The sequence below is a fragment of the Talaromyces marneffei genome, chromosome 8, assembly GCF_009556855.1.
Source record: "Talaromyces marneffei chromosome 8, complete sequence".
In the NCBI taxonomy this organism is placed as follows: Eukaryota; Fungi; Ascomycota; class Eurotiomycetes; order Eurotiales; family Trichocomaceae; genus Talaromyces; species Talaromyces marneffei.
This window is the reverse complement of record NC_072355.1, coordinates 1372739-1390773: the sequence shown is the minus strand read 5'-3', so window position 1 is coordinate 1390773 and position 18035 is coordinate 1372739. Positions and strand designations below refer to the sequence as shown.

The 18035-nt window shown below is 46.7% G+C and overlaps 7 protein-coding genes across 7 annotated transcripts; 3 read left to right on the top strand and 4 right to left on the bottom strand.

Moving 5' to 3' along the window:
- Window positions 1-16: 16 nt before the first annotated feature.
- On the bottom strand, window positions 17-2482 carry EYB26_009853 (uncharacterized protein; the record flags this gene model as incomplete). The annotated part of the gene is made up of 2 exons (XM_054269100.1): window positions 17-1871; window positions 1926-2482. The coding sequence occupies 2 exons, from the start codon at window positions 2480-2482 to the stop codon at window positions 17-19; spliced, it is 2412 nt and encodes an 803-aa protein (XP_054125075.1).
- A 1617-nt stretch (window positions 2483-4099) lies between these two features.
- EYB26_009852 (uncharacterized protein) lies at window positions 4100-4684 on the bottom strand (the record flags this gene model as incomplete). Its single annotated transcript, XM_054269099.1, has 3 exons — window positions 4100-4227; window positions 4291-4418; window positions 4488-4684. 3 exons carry the CDS (start codon window positions 4682-4684, stop codon window positions 4100-4102), a joined length of 453 nt encoding a protein of 150 aa, XP_054125074.1.
- A 3914-nt stretch (window positions 4685-8598) lies between these two features.
- On the bottom strand, window positions 8599-10201 carry EYB26_009851 (uncharacterized protein; the record flags this gene model as incomplete). Its single annotated transcript, XM_054269098.1, has 3 exons — window positions 8599-9566; window positions 9621-9806; window positions 9862-10201. 3 exons carry the CDS (start codon window positions 10199-10201, stop codon window positions 8599-8601), a joined length of 1494 nt encoding a protein of 497 aa, XP_054125073.1.
- Window positions 10202-10581: 380 nt separating this feature from the next.
- On the bottom strand, window positions 10582-11696 carry EYB26_009850 (uncharacterized protein; the record flags this gene model as incomplete). The annotated part of the gene is made up of 2 exons (XM_054269097.1): window positions 10582-11495; window positions 11549-11696. The coding sequence occupies 2 exons, from the start codon at window positions 11694-11696 to the stop codon at window positions 10582-10584; spliced, it is 1062 nt and encodes a 353-aa protein (XP_054125072.1).
- Window positions 11697-12191: 495 nt separating this feature from the next.
- Window positions 12192-14127, top strand: EYB26_009849 (uncharacterized protein; the record flags this gene model as incomplete). The annotated part of the gene is made up of 7 exons (XM_054269096.1): window positions 12192-12345; window positions 12402-12713; window positions 12769-12897; window positions 12979-13295; window positions 13355-13676; window positions 13723-13865; window positions 13933-14127. 7 exons carry the CDS (start codon window positions 12192-12194, stop codon window positions 14125-14127), a joined length of 1572 nt encoding a protein of 523 aa, XP_054125071.1.
- Window positions 14128-14534: 407 nt separating this feature from the next.
- On the top strand, window positions 14535-14877 carry EYB26_009848 (uncharacterized protein; the record flags this gene model as incomplete). Its single annotated transcript, XM_054269095.1, has 2 exons — window positions 14535-14599; window positions 14652-14877. The coding sequence occupies 2 exons, from the start codon at window positions 14535-14537 to the stop codon at window positions 14875-14877; spliced, it is 291 nt and encodes a 96-aa protein (XP_054125070.1).
- A 22-nt stretch (window positions 14878-14899) lies between these two features.
- On the top strand, window positions 14900-17997 carry EYB26_009847 (uncharacterized protein; the record flags this gene model as incomplete). The annotated part of the gene is made up of 8 exons (XM_054269094.1): window positions 14900-15017; window positions 15068-15297; window positions 15347-15655; window positions 15706-16351; window positions 16398-16494; window positions 16540-17020; window positions 17067-17177; window positions 17224-17997. The coding sequence occupies 8 exons, from the start codon at window positions 14900-14902 to the stop codon at window positions 17995-17997; spliced, it is 2766 nt and encodes a 921-aa protein (XP_054125069.1).
- Between the last annotated feature and the right edge of the window lie 38 nt (window positions 17998-18035).

Here is an 18035-nt window from a genome sequence, read left to right as displayed (position 1 = left end):
AAATAGGAAAAAGGAGTTAATAGTCCTCGCCGGCATCTTCGTCATCATCGTCGTCGTCGACATCACTCATTTCGTCCATGTTACTGGGACTTGTAGCCGGCGAAGCTAGGCCGCTGACAACGGACGATGTTGCGCCTCCTCCAATACCTTCACCGCCAACGCCAGCACCGGTAAAAAGGCCGGTGGTGTCCATGGCAGTAGAAGTAGACTGACGACCAGCCGGACCCCGTCTCGACCGACTATTCTTCGCCACCACACCAGCCATCAACTCCTCAATCCCAGGCTTTTCGGGGACATTCTGCGCGAGCATCGTCGACAAATCGAGTGACTCAATGGCATGTTTCAAGAACTGGGCGTTTTTCACGCTCACGCTCAATGTCCATCTATACTCCGCGAGACGTTGGCGATAGAATTCCGCTTCTTCGCGTGTTGGGGCTGTAGCCAACAGTAAGGTACCGAATGATCCAATAAGAGCAAAATTCGTGCGAGAGGATCCGGGCCAAAATGCTTGTAAATGGACCGGGCGAAGACGATTCACAAAATCCATTGCGCTGATAAGGCGCGTTTTAGCTGCTGAGCGGCAGATGTGAGAGAGATAGTTGTCAGCTGTGGTGGGGTTTAAAGAGCGGATTATGCATCGATGAAGCGTGATTTCAGTCGCAAAATAGGCGACATGCAGCGCACCGTTGGAGGCGGATTCTTCGGTGACTTCGTCGAAAAGAATTTCTGCGCTTGTTGAGGCGGTGGAATCCATTTTCATGCCGGTGGGTAGACGGGCAAACCAATCCTTAAGACGGATTTGGACTGGTTTGGCCTTTTCGAGGATATAGCGAGTTTTGTTGTTGCCGGCTGCGGCGAATTGTTCGGCCGCTCTTAGGGTATAAAATGTGTCGAGAATTTCCGCAAGGATGGCGGTTAGGGCGACGTGTTGACAGAATAGCAGGGGGCCATGGCCGAGGCCGTTACCGTCAGTAGACTCGGTGTCTAGCCTTTTGTTGGCTGGAGAGGTAGAGGAAAAGGCGCCGATAAAGTCGTCTTCAACCAAATCGCGAACGGTCCAGTTCGCAGCTGACATGTGTGAAGGTCGGCCGTGGACAAGAGAACACCATTTATCCTGTGTATGTAACGCCCACGCCATTCGTCTACGTAGACCTCGCTCCGCAAGTGGGATCTTCCAATTGAAACAATCCTGATGTAGACCAAGCTCAAATGCAGCCGTGACCAATTGCCCGTTCAAAGACGACGTGTTGAGTGATGACCGTTGCATGATGAGCATACCGGCTTGGATAGTAGTAATGTCGGCATGTGGCAAAGACTCAGTCAATAGTTTCATGGCTGTATCCTCCATTCGTTTAACATCCGGTTTCCGTGCTGAGCGGGCCGCAGGCTCGAATTCAAGATATTTCAGTGTCAATGTATAAACAGCCGCCAGCAGCAAGGGCGACAGTCCCCGTCGAGTACGATAAGACTGTCGAAACGAATCCTCCATCAACACTGGAAAGACGGGATGGATCTTTTCAAAGAACTTATCGACCAACGTCGAGCCATAAGGGGCAACTAAAGTCTCAATAGCATCAAGAGAAATGGTAGACGTCTCTTTCGAGTCCGGGTTCATGATTCGCATAAATATGCCATCTTCGGCGAAGCGGCGGATTTTATGGGTGGACGAAAGCTCACTTTCATCGTTGGTGTCGAGGGGGATATGCTCAAAAAGGATGGGTTCGAGTTCTGTGGTTAGGCCGATGTGTTGGCTTGATTGGTATGAGAGTCGAGGGGAGGCCAATAGGTTAGTGTTGTTGGTGGTGGCGGTGGTGGGTGGAGGGACCATTTCTTTTGTTGCCGACTCTGGTCGAGGAACTTCTATTGATTGTCTATGGCAATTATTAGCATATATAAGAAGATCGATCTTGAAGGAGATATAGTACCTTTTGGTCGATTCAGCCTCTACAAAATCTTCCAGCTTTCTTTTCCTGGACTGCGGTGAGGTTGCTTCAGTCAAGGCACTGTTGGCAAGACTAAAAGTGCAATCCTGGCGATGGAATTCACACGAGTAGCACTTGTTAACCAATTCGTTCATTGCACAGCGACTCTTGCGGAAGAGGCAGGCGTCGCAGCTGACCCCATCGCGGCCAGTGGGGCCACGAGAGGATACACTACCAACAAGCAGTGAAGTTGTTGCGGCAATAGTGTTATTTAGGGCAGAGTGGTTAGCGGAAGTACTAGTAGCTACAGAGGTAGCGCCGGTGTTAATTGCTGGCACTGTGTTGGGGGTCGCAACGGACGAAAAAGAAGCAGAAGAGGCCGAGGGGGAGTTGGTGAGAGAAGTGACAGGAGAAGTGGTCGAGCTCATTCGGGGATGTTGATGTTGGTGATGTTGGTGTCGAGTATGAAAAGCACTAAGAGTAGAAGCTGGATGGATTGAAGGCAGACCTGCGGCTGCCGGGCCGGAAGAAGTGGCCTGGATGGTAATGGCGGTGGCCATGTTATGTAGTTTCCAAAGGTAAAATTAAGATAGATAAGGCGTCTGTCTCTTTCGAGTTATCGCCCGGGGTGCAGGGTGGGAGATGGATTCGGTTTGGCCCAATATTTAGTCGAGTGGAGGTTCAATTGGAGGATCACAGACCAGCATTTCGAGATAAGGGATCTCTCTTTGCTTTTACTTTCCGTTTGCTTGCAAGTGTCGCCGTAGTCTGCCGTTGAACCCACTGAGTCGTGTGCGGGCTGCTTGTCTGGCCAGTCCGTCTGGCAAGCTTAAACGATGTCGTGTGAGTTTGAGTCCAAAGGCCAGGAATGACGAAGATCACTCTGTTAGGTAAGCTGAAGCCGCAGCCTTATCAGTGCATGTGGGATGGCGGCCGACAGGTGTGAGCAAGTGTCGTTGAGGTGTAACTTCACTAAGACTGTAGGTGACGACGAGCAATATATGATAGTGATACGATGTTGATAGTGAGTCAGTAAATGATAATAATTGATAATAACGGGAGGCTTCCGATTCCGGCCGATCAATTTGGTGTCAACAACGTTCATTCAGAAATCAATATTAGAATCGAGAGCGGTTGCCAAATAACGGAGGATATGAATATGTGGTAGATTCCAAAACATTTGATCATTTTAATTTGAATTGCTCCGATCTATTGCTATATACATGCCGCGTACACAGCCGTGTACACGGTCATGAATCATCCAGATCGTCGCGCCTCAACGATTTCCCTCACGTAATGAATATCGTCACTTCGTTAACAGACACAACGGCGTTCAAATGAATATCCAAGGATCGAGTTTCAACGACATAAAAAAAGTAGCAAAAAGATAAGGGCGCCCTCACTCATTGGCTGGCGGTTCCTCAGGCATTGATGGGCTCAGCAGCCAGAGCGAATATATTACGTACTGAAATCGGGACGTTGTGGGTTACTGGTTACATAGCTGTAGATTAGTAAATGTATTTATTTCATGCATGGGCCGGAGATGTAGAGTAAAGAATGAAATGGAAATGGTCGGGGGTTGATATCAGGACGGTACCATGTGTGTCGCATAATAATATAGCGAAATATGTCGAGTAGATATCAACCAAAGAAAGACGCAGCGTTTAAGAAGTTCAAAAATAATTTTGGAAGCCGAACGAACGAGCCAAGAGCTAACCAGGTAGACCCCGGCCAATCAGCATGCTCCGATAACGCCTCCGGGACAGCCAATCAGATGCAAAATTGTATCCAGGAACGGACTAGCGCATCGGCAGCCGCTGCATGCCAAGCTCTCGTCCGGGGAGCTCTGCATGTATTCCTGGAGTCTCCACAGCCAATCTCCACCAATCAGTGAGTGGTCAAAGAATACTATGGAGTATCACCTAAACGTACCAAGCACCCTCTGATTGGTCAGCATACGATTAGTCATGGAGCTTGGAGCCTAGGGCAGGTGCAAGCTTTAAGGGTTAGGGTTCATACAACGCTAAACATGTATGGAGTTATAACTTATACAGAGTATGTAACTCTTCTATCTATCCAATACCACTAAACTCCATAACACCGCGCTGATAACACGAATATGCATAACCGTCGGATATACTCTGTACACAGACGAGTTTTTTTCAAGAGAAGAAAAATTACTCCACAAAATTCCGCAACTTGGTCAACTCATCCAGCAATTCCTGCAAATCGATATCCGAGATTTTGTTCTGTAAACTGGGGATGAGAGACTTTGCCTCTTCTGCGTTGTCGCAGCATAGACTTCCTGCTCTCACGTCAACCTCACGTTGTAGAGTATACAGTGAAGAAGAAGAGGGGAAGGACGAACCTAGTTGCGACCGCTCAAACATCTCCAACTCTGTGTGCGAATTGAGTAATCTCTCTACCGCCTTGATGTTCTCCTCATCCTTGAATCGAGAGAATACTTCTAGATAGTCCAACGTTTTTGTAAGATTCCTTCACTATCATTAGATGCACGCTACAACCCAACACATATCTTGAACAAGTGAAGTAGGGAAGACATACTCAGGCTCGTCATATTTCTTCCCACTCCGCCTCTTATTTTCCAGCACCTTGTTTATGACAAGTCGTGCCTCGCTGAGCGACAATGTATGCGTGTTTTGGTCGTCGCCGAGCTTTAAGGTAGAGGCAGCTTCGAGATCAGACTGGGGGACGGTGCGTTTGCGGTGGGTGGCGGGCGGAAGTTTGATGCCTGTACTCATTTTGGTCCTTTTTTTCACCTGAAATTGAATTTGTTTCCGATTAAGAGATTAGCGATGGTTGGAGGGGTGCTGATAGTGATGGTGTTTATCGAGTGGAAAAGATTATATGCGCGCGCAAGCGGTCAGGTAATGTAGCTGCTCGCTTTTTGTCGCCCGAGCTGAAGGACAAGGAATATTCGTTTGTTTCGAAAGTCTCGTGTAGGTATTACCAATGGCTTGGGCGTCGAAATCGGCGTTGAATAGTGAATGATGGTAAAGAAGTGAAGCTACGAATTTGTTGCGGCTCGGAGGTTGTGTTGCGGGATACGACGCTAGGCCATTTTGGGCACCGACAATTTTGAGGAATCAGGAATTCTTTAGTGATATATATACACCATTCTCATCGACCGTTCAGGGCAATCGAATTGATATAATTTAATACTTGGTAAACGAATACTCTTGTATCCTTTCCAAAAGAGAGTCAACATAACCATCACTGACATATCCATTGCTAACAGTGGCTCTATTACTCTAGCCATAATGGGGACGGATAATCTATTGTTCCATTATCATTTGCTTCTTGTTGACGCTGGGTTGATTGTTGTTTCTTGATCATTCTGACAACTTGCCTGCCACCGGTAGCAGCTTTGCGGTATATGGATTGAACTCGATGGTCTCAATTTCACGCCAACCATTGCTGTACCACCAATGGATGCCAGATGCCACCCGAATGCATAATTCGGTTCCATCGCAAAGCACATGCCTGGTACGAGCTTCATACGGGTCAGGATTGGTAACGCTCAGCGCCATCCATTCATCTTACATCTCCCACCCAGCGGGTAGCGCGACCAACTACCGGCTCCTTCTATCTATTTAATCATGGATAACGTTCCCAAACCTGCGACCTGGGCGCAACCCTTGAGGGGTAGCATTGTAGACAGCTTGGGCAACCTTGCCAGGGCATCGATAGAAAACATATATATAGCATAAGAAAACTGATAGGATGTGAGCTGAAGAGAAGAGCTATTAATATGAAGTAACTTTCGTACCGCCTAAAGTTGGTTTCTATGGTTTAAGTGGGCTGGATAGGCTTATCTGTTTTATCGTTGTCATTCACCGTACGTACGTTTCAACCATTATCCTGAGCCTCACGTGTCAGAAACGTCCTCTTACTTGCACCTCTTTAACCTATTTTTCTACGGTTGGGATATTTGTATTTAGGTAATCATTTAAATAGCCGGTTCCTCACTGCAATGAGCGAATTGATGTGTTCCCAGCGCGTGGTTATTTGCTCCTTCTCTTCGTGCGGTGGAGAAATATATTCTAGAGCACGCTACAGGATGGCCGCTTTGTTCTTGTGATATTGTAAATTCTTCGCTGTTAGATACACTCCGATGTTTTATATTATCTTGTATCTTACATATTTCCAGGTGTTCCGCCTCACCCCTGCTTGATGACCATCCAAACCTCGTCTCATAGGATGCTAGATCATCAGTACGCACGCTGCTCTTTGGTCGAGGCGATTGTTCCAACAAATCCATGGATATACAGTTTCCGTCAAAGTTTACACGGAACCATTCGCAACTGCTATCATTTTCTTGGGCTAAAATAATCAAGGTGACTGTCAGTACGTATGTATAGTATACTTGGCTATTGAGTAGCTATTGGCAAACGCATTTGTAGCTTTTCTTGAGTCGGTGACACCTATCTATTACGGTATCATATTTACGGAGTAGTATGAGGATAGAGCTCGAATGAAAGCCGCAATAGGACTGCGAATCCAGCGAATCCGGAACCCATGTCTATGTGATAGTTGGACGACAGGCTGGAGCACGGAGCCCTAGGCGGAGTACGACAATCGGTGCTCAATGAGGCGATCATTGAAGCGATCATTATACTGCCGGGCGGTGAGACTTTGGCGAGAGTTTCCACGATTACCGGAGACTTCCAGGAACTCAGGATTACCCGATTAGGCACCGCCATGGAGGATATTTATATCGCGGATTTGGCTCAGAGGAGCTTTCTTTCCTTCTTCTCTTCTTCTCCATGCTTATTCCTGTAGATATGCGCACCTAGATATTCCTCAATACAAGGTTTTGGCAGTTGTCACAGTCTACGCATGAAGGGATAAATGGCCTCGTTGAATACGTTTCATATGCCGGGAATAACCACAATTCTTTGTAGGATACAAAGAGGAAAAAAAAAGGAACAAAGAACAAAAATAAATAAAAAAGAAAGTCAAGTAATGCTGCAACTGGGAGTCGAACCCAGTGCTAAACATTGCATCCAAATCATTTGATTGGTGGAAGTGTTTAATGTTACCGATACACCATTGCAGCTCTGAAGAGGAATGTTGAATATGATTCATATCGATTCTTTGTGGGGTGGAGACTTGAAAAAAAGGGGGAGAAAGAACAAAAACAAACAAAAAAAGAAAATTACATAATGCTGCAACTGGGAGTCGAACCCAGTGCTAAACATCGCATCCAATTAATTGGTGGAAGTGTTTAATGTTACCGATACACCATTGCAGCTCATGGTGGAGTCTCTGATTTAACTATATATAACGACAAATCATCCGGTCACAGGAAATCCATTCTCCCTTCTCTTTTTCTCTCTATTTGGAAAGGGAGCCAATGGTACACGCCCCATATTGTACATCCACGCCCTCTAACCGCATCCGGTAATATATTTGTTAGTTATGCGTACCAGATTGACAGAGTAATCAACTACTCGTTCACATCAACAATCTTCCTATCTTTCTCCCCTCTTCTCTCCCTCGCTAGATAGACCGTCAACGCTGTTCTCTCACTTCTCAGGTAAGCAATGGCAGCGGCCATAGGATGGAGATTTGGAACAGGAACACAAACAGGAATACGGCGCATTCCAAGTCAGCACCTGAGGCAAATTCCAGCGAGATGTTCTCGAGTGGCTTCATTGAGATCAAAGAGCCTTACTGGAGCTATAACCACAGGTGGGTTTGTTACCATATTGATCAGCTCGCCCATGTAAGCTTATTGGATTAGCCTTGTACCCATGTCTGCTTCGCACGGTTACTACATCCTCTTCACAATTCGATTGCTATTGACAATAGAGTTTGCAAGCATCATTGGTCCAGTGGTTAGGATTCATGTCGTAAGTTGCATTTCACCTTTACTCAATTCTTAATCCCTATTCTAATCCATTCACAGTTCCAAACATGAGGGCCGTGTTCGATTCACGGATGATGCAACAAACGTTACATTTTTTCTTTTTTTTTATGAACTACGTGGCCGCATACGATATCACTGGTTATATACTCCATTAGCTCCTTCGCCTTCCAATTGGCCGAGGTTAACTAGCTGATCTTCCTCCTGAAAATCGGTAAGCCCTGCAAGTGCTATATTAATCAAAGATTACATCTAGACTCTGAGTCTGTTCAACCTTTGGGGGTCTCAACATAGTATTGGCTGTCGACTTTTATCCGCATCCTTCTGTTGGTCAGAGAGTGTTGTATTAGAACTAGGGCTTGATAAATCCACAGGAACACTATGGATGTGCTATTAACCACGGTTGCCGGCCAACAATCGAAGTTGATGTTATTTGGCGCGAAGAGGGAGCTGATCCGATCTCTATTGCATTTTGCAATGCTCTAGACCATCTCCGAATTGATGAATTGATATTCTAGAACCGGGAGCTGCTCTGTACATACCTGTGGGCGATGATTCCGACAGAGGCAGTCAGGCCTCACTACGCTCAGCCACAGCTTGCTGGCTTCAGTATCCAGAAAAGATCCGCTGAGAATATAGAGTTTGAGCCATAAAATCAACTGGGTACCCCCAAATGGGAGGTACTCGCATTACTTGACATGCAACAGCTGTACTTTAACTGGGTATCGATTTCTATAAAAGCTAACACTAACGCCTGCCATGCAACACTCGATGAAATATGGCGACCTACTTCACAAACGCCACCTCCTTCGGCAGCCTGAAACTAGCACAAAACATCTGCTTTGTCGGACTCACCAACCTTACATTGAAAATCTCCAATTCCCTCTCCCGATTGCCAGTTCCATCAACCGTATCATCCGGCGAGAGCGTGAATCCCATACGCTCCGAGATGCGTTTGCAAATATCTTCATGGTCATCTCGGACGTTCTCTGAATGGCCCGAGAAGCAGTAGACGTGTATCATTGGTAATTTCTGCTCGGGGTCATACGGCTCAAAGCGCGTTTCCATGCCAGTGTAGACGCCGACAAAAGCATCAAGGAACTCAATTGCAGTTGCGGGTAGGTTCATTACGTAGTGATTAACTGTAGGTGGCCGAGTAAATATCTGAGGCGGAGGAGCTGGCGTTCTTCCACTTCCGTCGAGTTTGGCTCGTTTAAGCGAGGCCGGGATCCTGGGTTGAATGACCACCGTTGTCGCGGGGGATGTTATCATCTTGGCCGATTCACGGATGAATTTTCGTCCATCCATGTTGAACGGTGTCACAAACTGGTGGACTTTGTTTCGTGTCACCGCGTCTTCCATACTCTCAAACCCATGAGGGTTTAGATCGTTTGCCCATACGAAGATCTTTCTTTTCCCTGCGGGGACAGCAAATGGACCGACTCCAGCCATAACGTCGCAGACAAGTTCACCCTCCTTGAACTTATCGCATAGTCGCCGATGCTCAGTTTCCAAACGACTGTTCCAATAGACCCGTGAAAAGTCAAATTGGAACTCGCATCCTTGCTCGTGAACAGTAACATTCATATCGTTGTCGCCAGCCAGGATCTCAAAAGGAAACGTGCGGAATTCACTTTCCGACCCAACGACTTTAGTTTTATTGATCACAGTGCGCACTTTTGGGTTCTTATCTTTGAGAATTTCCGCAATTAGGTGTTTATAAGGGTACCATCGTTCTCGTAGGTTCAAATGTACTGTCCGAAGCGTAAGTATCAAGTCTGCTTTTTCGGCGTGTCAGGCCAACTTACAAACATGTCCCGTCAATGTGAATCCCTCTGGAAATTCTCCGTCCGCAACATCCTCCTCTGGGAGAATTGCCTCAATAATCTCCGCATAAGTCCAGTATGAATAGTCCAAATCAATCGTATAAGGACCTAGCCCGATCATTCCAGTTTCGACCAACTCATTCAAAATCGGCGACCACGTAGTCGCATCTACCATAATAATTAGCACACAAATCATTGTATTTCAATGAAAGTGAGAAAGTACCATCATATTTAATATCCTCCCTCAAAACCAAACATCTCTTCTTCCTCGACTCATGCCCCGTCAACTCCAATATCTGTCCATCCCTGCTCACAACCAACTTCTCCGACATGGGCGCGGTACAACCATTGAATCGGGGCAGGTCGAGCGCATCTTTACTCGATTCCAATTTCTTGCGCACCAACGATATGTTCTTGTTCTCTAGCACAGTGGCCGCGGAGACGGGGACGGTCTTTTTGAAGAAGGAGCGGTCGAGGACGCGCATTGCGCGATTGACAGGCGGACGAAACATGACGGGGTTTTTGGAGGTGGATTGTTTTGTGGCGGTGTGATTTGAGTCCATTGGACCTGGATGTATCGAGGACTTGAGTAATTTTGAGATGCTAGAGCAGAAAAAGAAATAAGAGTTGATCCGTGCACGAATTAGGACGAATAAGTTTCTCGAGGTAGAGGCGCTTTGTGTTTCGATATGTGGTCCAGTATTAGGGATGAGCTGAGAAAGGACTGATCAAGCTCTTCTGATATTCTGTCTATCAACGAGGGGTTGACACAAAAGTAAATACAAAAGAGTGAGTCAGTCGTTCTTATTGGGCAGCGACATCTGAAATTTTTTGCGCACGTGATATCAGATGCGATAAGATAAGGGTTGATCAGCAATGATGCCAATACTTCTGCTACAAAAGAATAATTATAAAAGAGTATAGAGCACTAATTTTCTAGAGGTCACTTGTTGTTATTATCTCTCAAACACGAAATCACAACCTTATCCATCTCCCGCTCCGTTTCCAGTCGCTCAATCCTCGCCTGAAGAGCCTGAATTTCTTCATCTTTCTTCTTCAGCGCCATTCTCGATATATCCCTTCCCCGGATTATTCCCTGTGTCTTGAGATGATGCTGATCCAGCGCAGCAACGAGCTCATCCCTTGCGGTAGTCGGAACAACGACATCATGACGATCGAGAATGGACAATATATTTGACGCAAGATCCGAAGGTTGGTTATGGGAGCCCGCACCCTGCGCTGATAATACGTCCTTGTATCGTCGCGGGGTCGGCGTTGCGGATACTTCTACAGATGAGAACGCGAATGGCGCGGTTGTGCTGGAAGATTGTGTCGTAGGTGCGCTTTGAGAGTATGGTGGGGGCTTGTCGTCATCGTCGTCGTCGAAGACATCGTTGAGTTTCCGCTTGCTAGGCGATGTGTTCGTAGCCGTTCGTGGAGTTTTATTGGGTGTAAAGATGGGTTGTCTGGGACGAGTAGCACTGCTGTTGCTGCTGTTACCCCCTAGTAGATTACCAACTTCATTATCGAGACTTTCGTCCCAGCTGTAGGCTTCTTCATCTGATGATAGAGTCGACGATTTACGAGGTTTGGTAGGTGTTTGTTGTTGTGACGAGAAATCTAATCGTCGTCGAGGTTCCGTTTGCGCCCCTCTCACTGTATTACCACCACCATAACTCGTGCCAGTTCCTGGGGTAAGTAAACCGCCGACTTGTGCACTCTTGGATAGAGCTTTCTTTGGTGTATCCGGTTCAGATCTGGAGTTTGAAAGCAGCGTATGTTTCTCCCGTATTTGCGCATCGTCATCCCAGAGGAAGAACTTGCATCGTTTCAGTTGCGGTTTTTGGCATGTGTAAACTTTTATACCAAGTAAACAATTTAGTCTCTTTGAGGTGGTGTTAATAGCTTACACCATCGCCCATGGTTCACTCCGCCATTCTTCGTCTGGAAGTGGTCTGCTGGCAGTCGTGGATCACAGTCGCAATGCCAGACGCCATCGATAAATCGGCCACGCCAGGATGTGGTTCGTCGAGGAGTTGTTTCGCTTCCTTGATTCATTTCATTGCAAGGCTAAAATATTTTGTCACATTTTCTGTAGTTATTTCTTCTGAAGGAGCCCAGTAAGGGTGTCGATGTAGCTAAGATCAGATGATAGGTGATTGTTGAAGCTCTAAGAATCGTGATGTCGCTTTGGAAACTGAAGGTCTTGGCGGTGACGTGGGTCCGCCTATGCCTTTAGGCACGTTTGGCAATTGGGGCATGCCGTCTATGACATTGTTTGCGGCGCCGATATGATTATAAGGCTTTGTATAGTATCATCTTACCACCAAGAGTCATCTTCATGCTCATCACTATTGAAAGTCTAAATGGATGTCCTCCAGCTTATACAGATCGTCTTTTGCGGGGCGGGTGTACCAAGAGGGGTTACCTTAAATGGTGTGATCGTAGCGGAGATTTCCACTCGTATTTCAATTCATCTTTTGTAGCATCAAACATTTTATGCAAAAATTTTCATTAATTCAACTGTTCTAGAGACTGTACGAACTCATAAAAATGGTCGGAGAACTCAGCCGTGAAGGTTCACTCAGCCTGGTCGAGGAGAGAAGCAGTGATGATATCGAGCAACTTTCGGAGTCTCAGACCCTTCTTCAACAGAATGAAGAGACGGTCTGGAGGCCCCCCAAAGGATTTGTATGGATTCAAGTCGGTACATTGGAATCCCTCCACCAAAAAACAACGGTTACTAACCTTTCTGTCGTGTAGCAATCTTGGCCAATGTATTATTGTCAGGGTTTGATGGGACTATTACGGTCTCAACATATGCCCTTATCAGCTCTGAGTTCAACGCGGCCAACACTGCCTCTTGGCTGACGACATCTTATTTGATCACGAGTACAGCGTTTCAGCCAATCTATGGGCGAATGTCTGATATCTTTGGACGAAAGCCGTGCTTCTACGTCTGCACCGTTTCTTTTCTTCTTGGCTGCCTTGGTTGTGGAGTCGCGCAGGATGTGTTTTCGCTGAACATCATGAGAGCTATTACTGGCATCGGAGGCGGTGGTCTTATCACGATGGGTAAGCTTCGACCGCTTCACGACCCTTGTTTACTATTGCTAACTCAGTGATGTAGCAACTATCATCAATTCTGACTTGATTCCATTCAGAAATCGAGGGATGTACCAAGCCGCACAAAATGTACTACATGGATTTGGGTCTATCTGTGGTGCTTCCGTCGGTGGCGCAATCGCCGAGACAATCGGTTGGCGATAGTGCTTCTTACTGCAAGTACCCTTGTCAGTATCTGCATTGGTTGTCAGAAAACTTGTTATACGTCTCCCAGAGAAAAGCAATGACCACGTCTACTCGACTCTTGGATGGCGAGGCATATGGCAGCAGGTGGATATCTTAGGAACAGTACTTCTCGTATTAGCTCTTTCTGTTCAGCTTGTGGGCCTAAGTCTTGGAGGAAACGAGCTGCCTTGGAGTAATCCATGGATTGTTTCGTCCTTGATTGGAAGCATGATATTGCTCGCACTTTTCCTTTGGACAGAAGCCAGAACATCGGCTGCGCCAATCATTCCCCTTCGCCTCCTACAAGGGACAGTGCCAATCTGTATTCAGATCGCCAACCTTTGTGTAGGCATGGGAGCATACGCTGTAAGTATGCTCTACTCTTCGTGACGAATCTAGACTGACATGGTCACTGCCACTGCCAGTTCCTTTTCAACCTTCCACTCTTCTTTCAGGTTGTCCTCTTGGATTCAGCCAGCACCGCTGGTGCGAGATTGGTCATTCCTTCCTTGGCAACTCCAGTCGGAGGCCTCATTGCCGGTATCATCATGTCGCGCTGGGGTAGACTGTCCCAAATTGTGCAAATGGGGGCCCTGTTGATGTTTATCGGAAATCTGCTAGTCGCGTTGCTCCGCTTCAATGACGCGAATTGGAAGTACTTTGTCTATGTCTTCCCTGCCAACTTGGGACAAGGAATGGTGTATCCTGGTATATTGTTTAGCTTTCTGGCTACATTTGACCATACCGGTATGTCCCCCAATAAGAAATTTATCCGCTCCTGGCTGATTAGCAGACCACGCCGTCTCCTCGTCAACTGTCTACCTCATCCGCTCCCTGGGCAATGTCTGGGGAGTTGCGATAACTTCTGCCGTCGTGCAAAACCAATTGAAATCAGGCCTTGCCAAGGCTCTGAGTGGAATACCAGATCAATGGAAAGTAAAATCCTTCATCTTCAGAGCCACGTAGTTTCCTGTCTGGCAAAAGCTAATCAAATTTGGGTTAGGTGGTTGATGAAATCAGACATTCCGTTTCTGCGATTTATGACCTTCCGCCCGACATTCAAATGACTGCTCGTTCCGTCTATTACGACGGACTACGAATGTCGTTTGCCCTGTCGGCATCGCTATGCGCCATTGCTGCCCTTGGAGCGCTATTTGTCGGAAGCAAAGGACTGCACCGGCCGGGCGATGGCAAGTAAACCAGCTGAGCCCCTCATGACAACGAAGAAGACGTGGCGGTGCTATCGTCATCACGTCAAGCAGCTCGGGTTGTCCGGATAGTTGCAGCCAAGAGGCTTAGACATGTAACCACTAGGCCCGATCTAGCGATTTTTTCGCGGTGATGTTGTACATAGTACAGGTTGTAAGGGGTGGGGGAGAGAGAGGCTAGAGCAAAGAAGTTAGACTTGGCGGTTGCCGTAATACTTAGTACGTGACTTATTTTGCAGTTGCCTAGTGTGCCATACCCCGTACCGAGTACCGTAGTGGCTCCATGGCATGGATCGCTCTTGCCTGTCAAGCAATACAAATACGTACTGTGTATGTACTGTGTACACTGTACATAACCGCCGTATGTGCACTCCACGGCTTGGCAGAATTTCATCATATGTCAAGTACGTTTCGTTCTGTCAAAGAATTCAATTCTTTTTTCTTCTTCTCTGTCAAGAGCCTGTAGGTGACTTGAAAAACTGAGATCAAGATCTCCGCTTATTACAGAGTACAGACGCCCGCACGGTGATCTGATGCCGGCGGCCAACGACGTCACCCGTTTCAATAGTGGATTTCTATTATTATTACTCGTCAACAATTATTACTCCGACCCATCGGCATTGCTGAACGACGACAAAAAAGATCAGAAGAAATATTTTATCGGAGAGAACCTTGTTCCTGCATTTGAATCATCTGAATTATCCAGATTTGTTATCGAAGAGAAAACTCATCCACTTTAGCAACTGATTGCAGATTCAAACCATGGTTTCGCGGCTAGACGCTGCTAGCCCGGCAGCTACAGCTACGACGACTGCCCCTGCAGCCAAACAAAGCAGTGCCGTTACACCAGATAACATTCTAACCGGAAAACAAGAGCATTGTACGGTAGCTAAACATCTATATTATTCGATCGGACACTGACTATCTCAGACCTCAAGCGAGAACTTTTAAACGCCCAAGTCCGCCGTGAAATTATCGAGCTCGCCCACCCCACTGCCCTTCAACGCTTCGGTGCACCCTTCAAGTCTGAATTCGGAGAAGTCGCTCCTGTGGACTCAGAACTTCCCATATTACGATTTATTTTCGTCAACCATGTTCGAAATTTCCCATTCCTCGACCAAGCCCGCGAAAAGGAGTTCTGGCAGGACCGTCTACAAGTGGTACGTACTCATGAACCCTGCAGAGAGGGTATGCTGACAGAGGTGGTAGTTCCTCGAGTCATTTGCAAGCAAGAATATATCCTCCTCTGAAGACCGATTGGAAGAAACCAAACGGCGAAAACTGGCTAAAAAATGCGAGAAACTAGTCGAACTCATGATGGTGTCGGGCATTCCCACTGCTTCGGGCTACGAGGAACGTATAAGGTTTGCGGAGATGGAGATTATAGACCGAGGAGCCGACGAAAAGGGCCTTCTTGTGAACATGCCAGACGGTCAGAATATCAATAACTGGGACGTGAATGTAGCTGCAGTCAGGACGACATCGGTGAAACGCACTGTTCGTTATCACCAACACGCGGTATGCTCGTCACTCCAATGCTTATACTCATTCTGCTAACCATTTTCAAGGAGTTTATTCTTCGTGTTCGTAAAGCTGGCCAGCCGGACATCTATGTTGGCAGACGATACGGCGATTTTGTGAAATTGCATAAACGGATACGAACTGAGCTTCCCGGGAAGATGCTACCACCTTTGCCAAGGAAAAATAAGAAATCTAGCAGTGTTTCATTTTGGGGCGGCTCGGGCGATGACGATGCTTCTTCTATATCTTCCTTGTCAACTTCAGGTGGCACTATCGTCGTCGATGACGACCGCGCTGCTGCGTCAAGGTCAAACTTGACATTAGCCATTCCCGAGCGTCGTCGTTCAAACTCGCGATCATCTGCTTTGTCCGTGAGATCGGTATCCCCTCGTGCATCGGGCGATTTCCGCCGGGGCACTTTTCTCTACCGAGAAGAGCAGCGAGTGTCATTGAGGGCATTTTTACGAACTATCCTGCAGAACAAGAGAGTGGCCGAGTCGAAAGCTATGGAAGACTTTTTGACAGCACGGCCTATAACACTGAACGAGGAAGAGTTGTTTGATATCAAACGAAGAAAATGCGCGGATGCCGCTCGTATTGAGGAACAGGAGAAATTCTATGAGATTGCTCGACAACGTGCCGCCGAGTTGGATGTATATATGGAAAAGTTTCGTCAAGGTATTGTTGAGCAGAGTAAGTCCATCGCAGTCCTGGTTGAGTTTAAGCTAATGGTCAATAGACGGCCTCACGAAGCTCTTTGCTGAGATCAAAGAAAAGAATACCATTCAAGAGCTTAGTCCTGAATATCAAAAGTTTGCCGAATGGCTCCGAATTGAGTACGTACTGTCTGGATCACCAATTGATTACGGCTAACGAACTAGGGTTGCCGCTACGATATATCATATCTTTTTAGCAGAGGATAACTCACCAGAATTGTTTGCACAAGCCAAGAGGATACATTCGTTAATACCTTATACCATTCTAAAGAACGTCATCCGTATAGCCAACCCTGCCGCTGTGATGTCTGGTGTTCTTGACTTGTTCCTTGCTCAACCATTTGGGTCACGCTCATTGCTGCAGCGGATATTCTCAATGACTTTGACCGACGGTATTAAGCAATTTCAGAAACCAATCGACACGTTGGTTGCAAAAGTTGAGGATCCAGTGATTTGTGAGAAGTTGAAAGCATTTGTCGATTCAGATGAACCTCTCAAGACCGTCATTCGTGATGAAGCACAAGCCGAAGATGTTGATATTGTGGTTGCGATTCTCAGGTCTGAGCTGTTGACCCCGGAGATGAAGCCTTCTCAGATTGAAAAGATTTTCAACGCTTATGTGGCCTGGAATGCAGCCGTGGAGAACGTACGTATTATCCTAGTCTCCGAAAAACATCAACTGACTTACCTAGGTTTATGAGGACCTGAAGCATGGAGCTGAATGGTTCGCCTACTTGAAACAATTACTCAAGTTGTACACTCGACAGCGCGACAAGGCCATGATGTTGAGTATGATAGAAGAGGTATGCTTTTCTTACTCTGTCAATTGATCAATACTGATTTGACTAGCCTACTACTTTGAGACTGTTCCGAGACTTGTTTACAATATTCTATGAGCCATTGGTCCGCGTCTACAAGTCTGCCAATGTCTATAACAGCATTACGGATTTTGCCAAATTCGCGGAAGATGCTATTGGAGTGATTGAAAAGGCTCAGCGACAAGATGTTTCTGCAGATCCTAATCAGACGGTACAGGCATTTATTGATCTTTGTGCCCGTCACGAACACAACTTTTACAAATTTGTCCATGAAGTTCATTTACACGACAATGGCCTATTTGGATCTCTTATGGCCTGGATAGAGAATATCCTAGATTTCCTACGCAAAGGCCCACGTAGTGGATTGAAATTGGACATGAATGCATTGTTCCAAGGAGCAGTGGACACTAAGCAGATTGACAAGGAAGAAACTATCCGAGAGATAGACAGTTTAGTCAAATGGCAAGAAGACCGGAAGAAGTGGCATCACGACAAGACCAGACAAAAAATGGCTGCAGAGGGCACTGGTGAGATGACTGGAAGTGCGACCTTCCGCACCAGCGATTTTGGGCTCGACGAGGACGATCTAGACGATCTAGCCATTACAAACGAGGAGTCAGATGAAGATGATGAAAATTCGGAAGACGATGATCTTGATCCTATTATGGCGGAGCGTAAGCGACGTGCTAAGAAGCAAGATCACCTGCGACGATCCGCTGGCGAGCCAGTCAAGCCGGATGTCAAGGAGGTGTACAAACTGCAAGAGTCGTTTGGGATGATGTTGAGGGAAGTCCTGGCCTATTGACGGCTAGGTAATATCATTAGAGCTACTCCTCTTCCGGA